The sequence below is a fragment of the Gobio gobio genome (assembly GCF_949357685.1).
Source record: "Gobio gobio genome assembly, chromosome: 23".
Classification (NCBI taxonomy): domain Eukaryota; kingdom Metazoa; phylum Chordata; class Actinopteri; order Cypriniformes; family Gobionidae; genus Gobio; species Gobio gobio.
Window position 1 is genome coordinate 42,252,653 of NC_137119.1, and position 12,697 is coordinate 42,265,349.

General features: G+C 36.4%; 1 protein-coding gene across 1 annotated transcript in view; it reads left to right on the plus strand.

Moving 5' to 3' along the window:
• The first annotated feature begins 9,401 nt into the window (after positions 1-9,401).
• Positions 9,402-12,697, plus strand: part of acvr2ba (activin A receptor type 2Ba) — a 74,380-nt gene continuing 71,084 nt past the window's right edge. Inside the window, exon 1 of the mRNA XM_079806381.1 lies at positions 9,402-9,860. Coding sequence (XP_079662507.1) covers positions 9,809-9,860 — 52 coding nt within the window. The 5' untranslated portion in view covers positions 9,402-9,808. The remainder of the gene's footprint in view (positions 9,861-12,697) is intronic.

Consider the following 12,697-nt stretch of genomic DNA (forward strand, 5'->3'; position numbering starts at 1 on the left):
CATTCCACAATGACTGGAGGGCTGCCGTCGTCATGGCAACCGGTTTTACACCTGTTTTTACGTGGCTTTCAGGACTTTTTAAGAGCCGAGATTCCATTAACCTGGTGGCGTCTCCGTCATTTTCCAGTGCCCGGGATTAGTGCCCTTGAAGAGGAAAACAGCCGGCCCGATCCCAAACTTACAACCCTGACTAATTAAGAAAGCAGCGCTGTGTTGACTTTAACAAGCCCTCACAAGTGAAGCTATGACTTCTTCTATTGCTTGTTATACGAAGCATTTAAAAATGTGCCTCCTTTCTCTTTTATTCTTCTGCACCTCCATCCACCTGACTTACAGCTGTCATCGTCAGGAGATTCATCCCATCATGCCATTTTTCTCTTTAAATATCATGTTTCGCTCCACTAGAGAAGTAAATGCATTGGATTGGGAATGTTACAGTTAGTTTGGGTCATGCACTACTGGTCAAAAAGTTTGGAATATTTTAAATGTTTCTAAAAGACGTGTCTTATATGCTCACCAAGGCTATATTTATTTAAATCAAAAATACATTTAAAAAATTGGAAATATTATTAAGTGGCTGCGAGCATCAGACCAACTGCAACAATGCGCAATTAAAAGCATATGAAGATAATTTTAGGCAAAATGCCAATCACTAGTGATGTGATGGTTTATTACTTTCGACCGATAGGTGGCGCTGTTATGAAACTGATGTGGTGTGGTCAGAGTGAGGTGACAAAGACACATGCAAAGTTTGGTGTCCATATGTCAAAGCATTGCAGAGCCTCAAGAGTCATTTTGGCATTATTCCTCAATATGATATATTATTATATAGGAAAACGGTTTTGTCTATCGACACAAAATCCATAACTTTTTATGAAGTTGATTCAATGATTTCACCATGATTTTGGTGAAAATCGGACAAACGGTCTAGGAGGAGTTCGAAAAAGTAGCTTTTTAAAGAAAATCAAAATGGCGGACAGGAAGTTTGGCTGACTATGGCAACATTGGTATCTATGTTCTCGGCATGAACAAGGAATCTATTAAGTTACATTACTATCGGCTAATTAAATCAAAAGCTATAAGCATTTTTGGAAATTTCATTTTAACTTTTTGGGCACTGTCAGGGCATGGTGCCAAAGACACTGAGTTTCATAATGATGCGGCAATGCATTCGTAAAATGTTATGATCAAATTCAAAATGGCCGATACGGGAAAATTGAGTATTGTTCGACTCTGTATTCTGCACCAAATCTAAAGAGACCAGTTTTATGATTTTTGGCCAAAGCGTTTTAAAGCTATAAGCCAAAATAGCAATTTTTGTATCTCCGGACCACTAGGTGGCACTGTGCTGAAACGGTCGCCTCTGGTTATAGTTGCCATAACACACACCTAAGCTGTGTTCGAAATCGCTAAGACACTAAGTGTGCCGGAAAGGCTGTCGTTTTTGCAGTTTGTGCTTGTGCTGTTTGGCAGCTCCAGTAATAATGAAAAGATTTATCCTGAACTCTGCTACGGAAACTAGCATGTAACCTTAATCAAACAATATAATAATCATCTTAAAAAGTATAATTTATACCTGATATTGGGCTGGACCAGTGCGGTTTGGAAGATGGATGATTGATTCAGCTGTGGGCACTATTTGAGGGAACAGCCATTTAGTGGTGTCCGAAACCATAGTGGACGTTATTAAGTGCACTCATTCAATCCCACAATGCACCACAATAACGAGTTTACAACCGATGTATGCTCGACGGCTAGAGAATACCCATAATGCACTTTGAGAGTCGCGCCGTGCATTGAATGAATTCCCGCGTTTCGCCAGGAAATGGCATCGACCCACACACTTTTTAAGACCAATAATATTGGACCCACTCACTGTTATCGTCTCTAATTGAGCACGTCTGTTTACATACCCTGATAAACACTGATTGAAAGCGATATTTCATTTAAAATAAATGCCTTTCCGATCTGATATGTGATGGGGAAAAGGATCAGAGCGAGTTTGACCAAAGGCGGATTCGAGCCTCTGATCAATTTGCGTCAAATCTTGACACCATGTGTCTTACCCCTACACTATTGCTGCTGATGAGAATTGAGTTTCCCATAGTTTTGTCTGCCTCAACCAGACGTTTAAACAAGCCGATATATTTAAATATATTTATTGTAAATTGCATGAGGGTACAGGGCGAATCGGACAGCGGTAAGTTCATTCATTCTGGGCGCGACTCTCTCAGTGCGTTGAGAGTACACTACACAGTCCTGTTGATAGGGAGAGCGATTCAAAAGCATAAGGAGTCGTTTCTCGTTTGCTCTCGAAAAGCTCTCGCGCGACTTTGCTGTCATACGCCGATCGGGCATCGAACAAGCATATTCTCCAGCGCGTACATCTACTGTACACTCGTTATTGCGGTGCATGGTGGGATTGAATGAGTGCACTCAAAAACGTCCACTATTGTTTCGGACACCACTACAAATGGATGTTCACTCAAATAGTGCCCTATTTAAGGGTATAGGGGGCGATTTCGAACACAGCCTTAAGTTTGGTCAGAATACGCGAAAGTGCTGCGGAGATATAGCTTCACATTCCTTTTGGCGGGCACTTTGTTGAATTTGTTTGTGCGTTATTCAAGAACGGTTTGACCAATCGACTTGAATTCCATAACGCTTAGTCTGCATGTTGTGAAGATGATCTCGTGAAAATAGGACAAACCGTCAATTTTTTTCTGAAAATTCAAAATGGCGGAAAAATTTCCATGGCCGAAAAATTGCACTCCATTGCACGTACGGTTCAAAAGCTATTAGCATAAACGTGAGTGCAACTTTGGACAGTTGGTGGCGCTAGAGGGATTGAGTTAGAGACTCCAAATTTGCTCTGGTGAATGTTTGGTCTGTTCTCTATCAGTGTGCCAAATTACACAACCTTCCCACAAGCGGTTCTATGGGCTGCCATAGACTCAAGAGCGGAAGAAGAAGAAGAATAGCCCATAGAACTGTATGGTAAAGAGTTTGTGTAATTTGTGTAATTTGGCACACAGATCGAGGACAGCCTGAGCTGTTACTGTAGCAAATTCTCAAACTCAATCCCTCTAGCGCCACCACCTGTCCAAAGTTGCACTCACGTAATAAGTTTTGAACCATAAGCGCTAAAAATAAAGTACTTTTTTTATCTGATTCCTTGGCTATTCGATTGCATTCGATTGCATTTCCAAATTTCAAATTCGATTTGAACTTTCCAAAAAAACAACTTTTTCAACCTCCCCTAGGTTGTTGCGCTGATTTTCACGAAAATGTAACCAGATCATCTACAGATCATGCTGAGTTATGGAATTTAAGTTGATTAGTCAAACCGTTCTTGAATAACGCGCAAATTAATTCAACGAAGTGCCCGCCAATATTAACGTGACCATGACTTGAGGCTACCTGCACAGTTTTGGCACATTTTTGCTTATAACTTCTGAACGCGTTGGCCAAAAACTGGTCTCTTTAGATTCAGTGCAGCATGGCGAGTCATATGATACTCAATACCCATCGGCCATTTTGAATTTTGACAAAAAAAATTATATTTTAAAAATGCATTGGCATATCATTACGAAACTCTGTATGTATCTTCGGCGCCATGACCTGGCAGTTTCGGGGCAAAAGTTATAACGAAATTTATAAAAATGCTACTAACTTTTGATTAAATTAGCCTATTAGCCTAATTTATCTGGTTTTAATTGATTCCTTGGGTCATGCCGAAAACATAGATACCAATTTTGCCATATTTGGCCAAACTTATTGTCCGCCATTTTGTTTTTCTTTAAAACATACTTTTTCAAACTCCTTCTAGACCGTTTGTCCGATTTCCACCAAAATCTAACTGTATCATCTTCAGACCGTGCCGTCAAAAAGCTATGGATTTCTTGTCGATAGACGAAACTGTTTACGTATAGCGCAGCTACAAAGTTGAGGAATGATGCCAAAATGACTCTGAGGCTGTATCTCTGAGACCAAACTTTAAAATTATGCCAAATTATGCCATGTCTTTAGCCGCGTTTCCATTACAAATTTGCGCAAAACATTTGCAATATTTTCTAAATGTCGATAAAAAACGATTGCGAAATGACAGCGTTTCCATTAACCGATGTCATGCAACTAAAACTTTTTTTTTCCCTCTCGCGATAAGTAATTCCAAAAATTATGCCGCGTATGTTGGGTTTATGGATATCCCAGCCACCGCACTGGCCGTTATTATTAATGGAAGGAGAAGTAGGCGTTTTATCCAAGCATTAATGGCAAGGAAAGCCCCTTTGGGAGCGGCAAGTTTCTCCCTCAGATCTGCTTCAAGGTCTTCATGATCATTTGTGGCATTTCTTTGTTGTTTAGAATCCAGTATTCCTGTAATTCTATTGTGTTTTATGAGTTTAATAAAGAACTCTGTCTCGTCTTTTGTCCAAACATACCGAATGATCGACTTTTACGTACGCCAGGTGACCTGTAAATGCTAAAAATTGTTTCCATTGCCTTTTTGCGAAAATGTCCTTTTTCGAATTGCCTGAAAACCCACCGATAAAGAGTTTTCGCAAAATTGCCGCGTTTCCATTGGGCGTATTTTCATTCCGCAGTTTCAATTTGCGCATTTTGAAGGGTAATGGAAACGCGGCTAGTGTCACCTCACTCTGACCACACCACATCAATTTAGTCACAGCGCCACCTATTGGTCAAAAGTGATAAACCATTAAATAATTTTACCGGTGACTATATTTATGATTTTTCGGCCATTTTGCCTAAAATCATCTTAAAATGTCCTTTCTTGCTCGTTATTGCTCATGGTCTGATGCTGCCAGCCATGCTGGCATGACTTGTTGTGTATCGCTATATTTTATCCCAGTGATCAAAGCTGAATTTTCATCATCTTCAGTGTCACATGATCCTTCAGAAACATTGTAATTTAGAGTAATAGTAGTTTACATTGTAATTTGACTGTGTTTTTGATCAAATAAAGGCTTGGTTGACTCTTAGAGACTTTAATGTACAGTATATGTACATTCCAGTGTACAGTATATGATAGAGTAAGAGCAGTTAAGCATAAATAGTGTGTTATAGTGAAGCAAACGCTCGGTTTTCCAGGGAATGTGATGCAGTTTTGCTCTGTCTTTTGGCAGCGGTGATCTGCGATCAATGCGATCTCTGTGAGAGAAAGCCATGCTGTAATAGTGTTGGGGTTTGTGTTGAATCATGTGGCCGACTGTAATGACTCGATGCCCAGGTTGTCATATATTTTATTTGGCTAAGTGCTGCTTGGCAGACCTACTTAGCAGAGTTTGGGAGCGGCTGCGCTCATCTTTCATCTCTCAATCTGAGCAGGCCCGTGTCGTTTTAAAAGCGTCCGCTCTCCGTTACTCTAATGTCGCTGCTGTCAGTCTGAGAAATAACCACAGCCCTACAAAACTAATGCAGATTTATTAAACACTGCTCCGAAAAGAGCCACATTCATATTTACAGTGGTTAGTGTTTATACTCCTATGAAGTTTGTCTTTTCTTTTCCATGACATGAAGATCTGATTCTTCACAACAATATAATTATCAAAATAACAGCTTAGCGTTTGTGAGAGTGATTCAGTGTGTGGAAGCAATTTAGTGTCAACAGTAATTACACAGAATATATTTTGACACATCATTTGCCATTCAATGCTAAAGCTGCAAAACAGCCTGATAATTTTACAAAAATAATTTATAACACTTTCTTTGCTTACTTAATAGCCTCTTAGCCTTTGTCATAACTTTATGACAAAGAAACAAATGTTTATTTTTAGATGCATTGCAGCAAGACATTGTCCCATATGTTTTTTGAATGTTTTACTAACGTTCCCATTAAGTTATAAGAACGTTCCAAACATCCAGTTTTTAAACGTTAGGGAAAACATTCAATTTTATCATCTTCAAACATTATGGGAACGTTACTTTTGAATGTTCCCTGAACGTTCCCAAACATTCCGAAGTAGTAAGATTTGAACAATTATGAACGTTTCAGAAAAACGTTCCACAAATGTTTCAATAATGTTTTTCTGCTGATGTTTTCAGAACATTATATAATTTTGATGAACATTACTGGAAGAACATTTATAACTATGGAGAACGTTCTGAGAATGTTTGATGAGCAACCAGGTTAAATTTGCCAGAATTAAGGTTGTTTTTTTTATGTTTTACTAACGTTCCCATTAATTAATAAGAACGTTCCAAACGTCCAGTTTTTAAACATTAGGGAAAACATAAAATTGTATCATCTTCAAACATTATGGGAACGTTATTTTGAATGTTCTCTGAACGTTCCCAAACATTTCGAAGTAGTAACATTTAAACAATTACGAACGTTTCAGAAAAACGTTCCACAAACTATTTATAAATAACGTTTTTCTGCAAATGTTTTCAGAACATTATATCATTTTGATGACATTTTATTAACGTTACTGGAAGAACGTTCGTTTATAACTTTGAGGGAACCTTTCCAGAACGTTCTGAGAATGTTTGATGAGCAACAAGGTTAAATTTGCCTGAATTAAGGTTACATTTTTTTTAATGTTTAACTAACGTTCCCATTAAGTTATGAGAACATTCCAAACGTCCAGTTTTTAAACGTTAGGGAAAACATTCAATTTTATCATCTTCAAACATTATGGGAACGTTACTTTTGAATGTTCCCTGAACGTTCCCAAACATTCCGAAGTAGTAACATTTGAACAATTATGAACGTTTCAGAAAAACGTTCCACAAATGTTTCAATAATGTTTTTCTGCTGATGTTTTCAGAACATTATATAATTTTGATGAACATTACTGGAAGAACATTTATAACTATGGAGAACGTTCTGAGAATGTTTGATGAGCAACCAGGTTAAATTTGCCAGAATTAAGGTTTTTCTTTTTATGTTTTACTAACGTTCCCATTAAGTAATAAGAACGTTCCAAACGTCCAGTTTTTAAACATTAGGGAAAACATAAAATTGTATCATCTTCAAACATTATGGGAACGTTATTTTGAATGTTCTCTGAACGTTCCCAAACATTTCGAAGTAGTAACATTTAAACAATTACGAACGTTTCAGAAAAACGTTCCACAAACTATTTATAAATAACGTTTTTCTGCAAATGTTTTCAGAACATTATATCATTTTGATGAACATTTTATTAACGTTACTGGAAGAACGTTCGTTTATAACTTTGAGGGAACCTTTCCAGAACGTTCTGAGAATGTTTGATGAGCAACAAGGTTAAATTTGCCAGAATTAAGGTTACATTTTTTTTAATGTTTAACTAACGTTTCCATTAAGTAATAAGAACGTTCCAAACATCCAGTTTTTAAACGTTAGGGAAAACATTCAATTTTATCATCTTCAAACATTATGGGAACGTTACTTTTGAATGTTCCCTGAATGTTCCCAAACATTCCGAAGTAGTAACATTTGAACAATTATGAACGTTTCAGAAAAACGTTCCACAAATGTTTCAATAATGTTTTTCTGCTGATGTTTTCAGAACATTATATAATTTTGATGAACATTACTGGAAGAACATTTATAACTATGGAGAACGTTCTGAGAATGTTTGATGAGCAACCAGGTTAAATTTGCCAGAATTAAGGTTATTTTTTTATGTTTTACTAACGTTCCCATTAAGTAATAAGAACGTTCCAAACGTCCAGTTTTTAAACATTAGGGAAAACATAAAATTGTATCATCTTCAAACATTATGGGAATGTTATTTTGAATGTTCTCTGAACTTTCCCAAACATTTCGAAGTAGTAACATTTGAACAATTATGAACGTTTCAGAAAAACGTTCCACAAACTATTTATAAATAACGTTTTTCTGCAAATGTTTTCAGAACATTATATCATTTTGATGAACATTTTATTAACGTTACTGGAAGAACGTTCGTTTATAACTTTGAGGGAACCTTTCCAGAACGTTCTGAGAATGTTTGATGAGCAACAAGGTTAAATTTGCCAGAATTAAGGTTACATTTTTTTTAAATGTTTAACTAACGTTCCCATTAAGTTATAAGAACGTTCCAAACGTCCAGTTTTTAAACGCTAGGGAAAATATTCCATTTGATCATCTTCAAACGTTATGGGAACGTTATTTTTGAATGTTCTCTGAACGTTCCCAAACAAGTAGTCACATTTTTAAAATGACCAACGGCCAATTGAAAAGTTTCAGTTACGAACGTTTGTTTATAACTGTGGGAGAACCTTGCCAGAACGTCCTGAGAACGTTTGATGACCAGAATTATTCTCAAATTGACCAGTCCCCAACCCAGACTGTTGACCTGTCCATGTAAAATATGTATAAAAGGCATTCAAATCAGGAAAATTCTTTGCAAGATTAAAAAATATAAATATTTTTTTATAAAAAAGCATCACTTAAAGAGGGCGTTGATACTATCATACAATGTTAAAAATCCACTAGAGTATTAAGAACAGGATATGTGATACTCATAAAACATAGTTTAAAATCATATTTCTTTCAAGATTTTAACTTGTCTTTAATACAGAGATGCATAACTAAGCCATGATTGTAATGGAGCTTGTTTTAGTTTTTTTTTTAGTCATTGAGCATTAGCAGCTTTGGAGACAGATTTCCTGTCAGAAGCTCTGGCTCACTTGACATGACAACTTAAAGTGTGTGAAGGTGAAGTGTTTTTACACAGAGAATCGCATTGAGTGATTATAAAAGCTCCAGATATTTCATTTTTTTAAATGATCTTGCTTCTCAATGTAACGGGAACATAACAACTGATTTAGCTGCTTTGTTGTATTTAATATTTAGAGTTTTTTGCACCCTTCTCAGATTACAAATAGTTGTATCTCGGCCTTAATAAAATCTTAATAAACCACACATCAATGGGAAGCTTATGTATTCGAGCTTTCAGCTGACGTATAAATCTTAATTTTAAATTAATGATTTGTGGTCCAGGGTCACATATAGTTTAATCTCAGTAACTTAATGTTCAGGTGACTCAATCAAATCACCCCACATGGAAACAGAAATTTTGCACGACAAAAATAAAGCACTTTCCTGGTCTTATTAGCACCAAAACACCGCAGTGTTGGCCTTTACAACAAGCGTGATGTGCATTTGTGTATATTGTGTAGCCTGAGCATATGGGCTCAAAGGCTTTGCATTTCTCTCTTTGTGTTTCAACATCCGGGTTTTCCTGCTGCGAAATTCCCAATCCTACTACGGCGAGGCCACGGCTCATGAATATTAATTAGACCGTGCCGACGTCACTCGCCAACATTCCAGGAGCGTCCAGTCATGCAGTCGATTTAATATTCATGACTCAGCAGGCTCGGCCAATGAGGGAGCGCCGCTGAGCGAGCGTCACGCTGCGTGGTTAATATTCATGAGCCGAGCCTTCTACGTAGTAGAATTGGAAAATTGGTTTCCCTGCTGGCTGCGTTTCGCTCTCCGAAGCCATTTTGGACTCAGTTCAGTTCCGTGCATGTCAGAATCGGACCTTGTCCAGCCATTCTCACTCTGAACAGGAGAAGCTTCGGCGTTTGGGTGGAAATCGCGCATTATTCCCTGCTGGAAGGCGCTTCTGTTGGAATAGCCGCTTTTCCTGATGGATTTCTGCATATGTTAAAGTTTGATTGGGTGGACATCAGGCCGACGGTCACTCGGGCTCGTGTGTGTGTGCGCGAGAGAGTGTGTGTTTGAGTGTGTGCATGTGTGTGTGTGTGTTTCCCCCGATCGTTTTAAATGTGTGCAAAGCAGAGGACACTGAAAAGGAGAAAACCCGGGGTGTTTTTGTGCCATTAGAGGAATATGTTCGCTTCCTGGCTGACTTTTGCACTTCTTCTGGGAACTTTTTGTGCAGGTAAGCGCTCATTTATTCCCTTGACAAGACTTGGGTCAGATTTGCATTTGACTTTCTCTAATATTGCATGCATTTTGAGAGAATGCATTGGACTTTTATTGCTTAAGCGTTGTATTTGCGTTAGGAAACCTGTTTGAGTTCCATCAGCGTTTGATGAATAATCGCAATAATGACAGCTAATATCTCAGTTTTTGTGTCACATTCATTCATAACTACAGATACTACTTGCTGTCCATCAGCCAACTCAGTCCAAGGATATGAACTTGTCACAGTTGCATGATCGCATTGGTGTAAATGCTTTCTGCATGCATGTTGAATGTGGACAGTGCTCTTCTTCAGTGATTTGTGGAGGTGTTTATTCCTCAATCCATCACTTCCTTCAGATGCTCAGAGTCTAGTGTTTGCAGTAAGTGTGTGTTTGGCTGCTTATGGACTGTGGCTTTGTTGTGTTGTAGGGTTCGGGGGGGAGGGGTGGATCTATACAGCTCAATATCATGCTGAATTTAGATTAAATAACATTTAACATCACAGTGCACTTTAATAAACAAACTCAGAGTAAATATTGCTCATACTGTCAGAGATACAGATGCATTGTTTCCATTTCAGGGACAGATTTCCCAGTGTTTTACCACCAGGAATGGCATATATATGTATATCACACACATACACGCATGCATGCATACATACACACACAATATATACACACAATATATATAATAGACACACAATATATACACACACACACACACACACACAGACACACACACACAGACACAATATATATACATACACACACAATATATATATACATATAAATGCACTCACACACACAATGTATACACACACATACATATATACACACACAATATATATATATATATACATATAAATGCACACACATATAGATATATAATAGATACACAATATATATATACACACAATATATACAATATATACACACACAATACATACATACATACATACACACAAATAATATATATAGATACAGACACAATATATGTGTATATATATATATATATATATATATATATATATATATATATATATATATATATATTATATATATATACACACACTATATACACACACACACACACACACTATATATACACACTATATATATATACACTATATATAAATGTTTTATACTTTTTATTTATATATTGTAAACATTTTGTATATATTTTAGTATTATTTTATCTATTTCCAGCTTCAACTTTATAATTATTTCAGTTTATTTTAAAATATTGCTATTTAAGTAAAAAAAAAATTCTTTTCAGTTGTAATTTTACTCTTGGTTGGGTTTTATTTGATTTATTTCCAGTAAATCATTTTACTGCTTCGACTGCCAATGCAACATTTTCTAAGTTTGGCTTGGTTTTCCACTCGTTTTATTCCATATCAGCTTTATTTCAATTAGCATAAATGTTGAAATAGTTTCCGTTTTCAGATAATAACCCTGCTCAGATGTGCTGGCGTCTCTGAGGAGTGTGTGTAGTTTCTGTTTCGTGAACATAATGAGTCTTTGAGTTCCCTGTTGAACAGACCGGCATATGTTGTGTTGTGTGTTCATAACTAGCTTAACCAACAAGGTTTAGCAGGAGGACAACAAATGGCTTTTTCTGGTGGTTGTTTTTCCTCTTAAAGCAACTTTGGCTTCAGAGTTGTACAAAATATAGATCGAAAGCAACTCCAAACGTCACATGATGTGTGTTTTTGGGTCAATATTAGTTGGTCTGGATGTTTATTGTCTTTTATGGGATTTAACCGGTTTAATTGTCAGAAAATCTGATGCAGATTTACTTTATTTCACTCATATTCTGCTTAATGTTGTGATTTAATCCTAGATACATACTCAAAACATTTTAAAAACTTCAATTATTGCTTGTTGTTGTATTCTTGATTTGTAAGTTGCTTTGAATAAAACTGTCTGCTAAATAAAAATGCAACATATTTATTATTGTAATGCAGAATATGTGGCTGGTATTTGTTCAATTTGAAGTTCTCATCAGATTAATGGAATTGTTAATTTCTTGTCAGTGGAGAATAACATAATTTTGTTAAGCGTTAAACAATTTATGCTGCCATTATTAACACCTGACAACTTAAATTTATTTGTTAAGTTTACGTTTAATTAAATAAAAATGCTTTCTGTGCAAAGTATTATTTTCATGATCCTATTATACTGTAAAAATTACTTTTCAAATTTGTAAATAAAACCGATTATTGGAATATTTCTTGTTCAAATCTTAAATGCGTGACGTATTTATATGTGAAATTTAGCAGTTTCTGAATGAAAATTAAATTCAAATTTATTTGTATAGTGCTTTTCACAATACATATCGTTTCAAAGCAGCTTCACAGAAAATGCATCTACATTACAATTTAATTGATTTGTACATGTTATGCATTTCAGAATTGCACATATACAAGCACACAGATTAGCTAACTATCTATTAATCAATATAATAGCTATGGCATAGAAAATGGACTCAAAGTAAAAAAAAAAATCAGTGTATTGTACCCTTTTTTTGCATTACAATCATTCGAATTTTGGGGAAATTATCATAAAAATGGCTTCACAATGCAAACAATCCTCTTAATTTTCTTAATGCAAAATATAATTGCGTAGGTTTTCCCTTTGATTTCATGGTGAAATGTGACCCTGAGGTGTCTTTCTGTCATTGTTCAATGCCGCGAGGGCTCATAAAGCCTGATGTTTGGCTGTTGTGTGTGTGTGTGTGTGTGTGTGTGTGTGTGTGTGTTGTGTAATAGTCTTTGCGTGGAGCATTCCAAGATTCCCCTGGCTGAGCGGA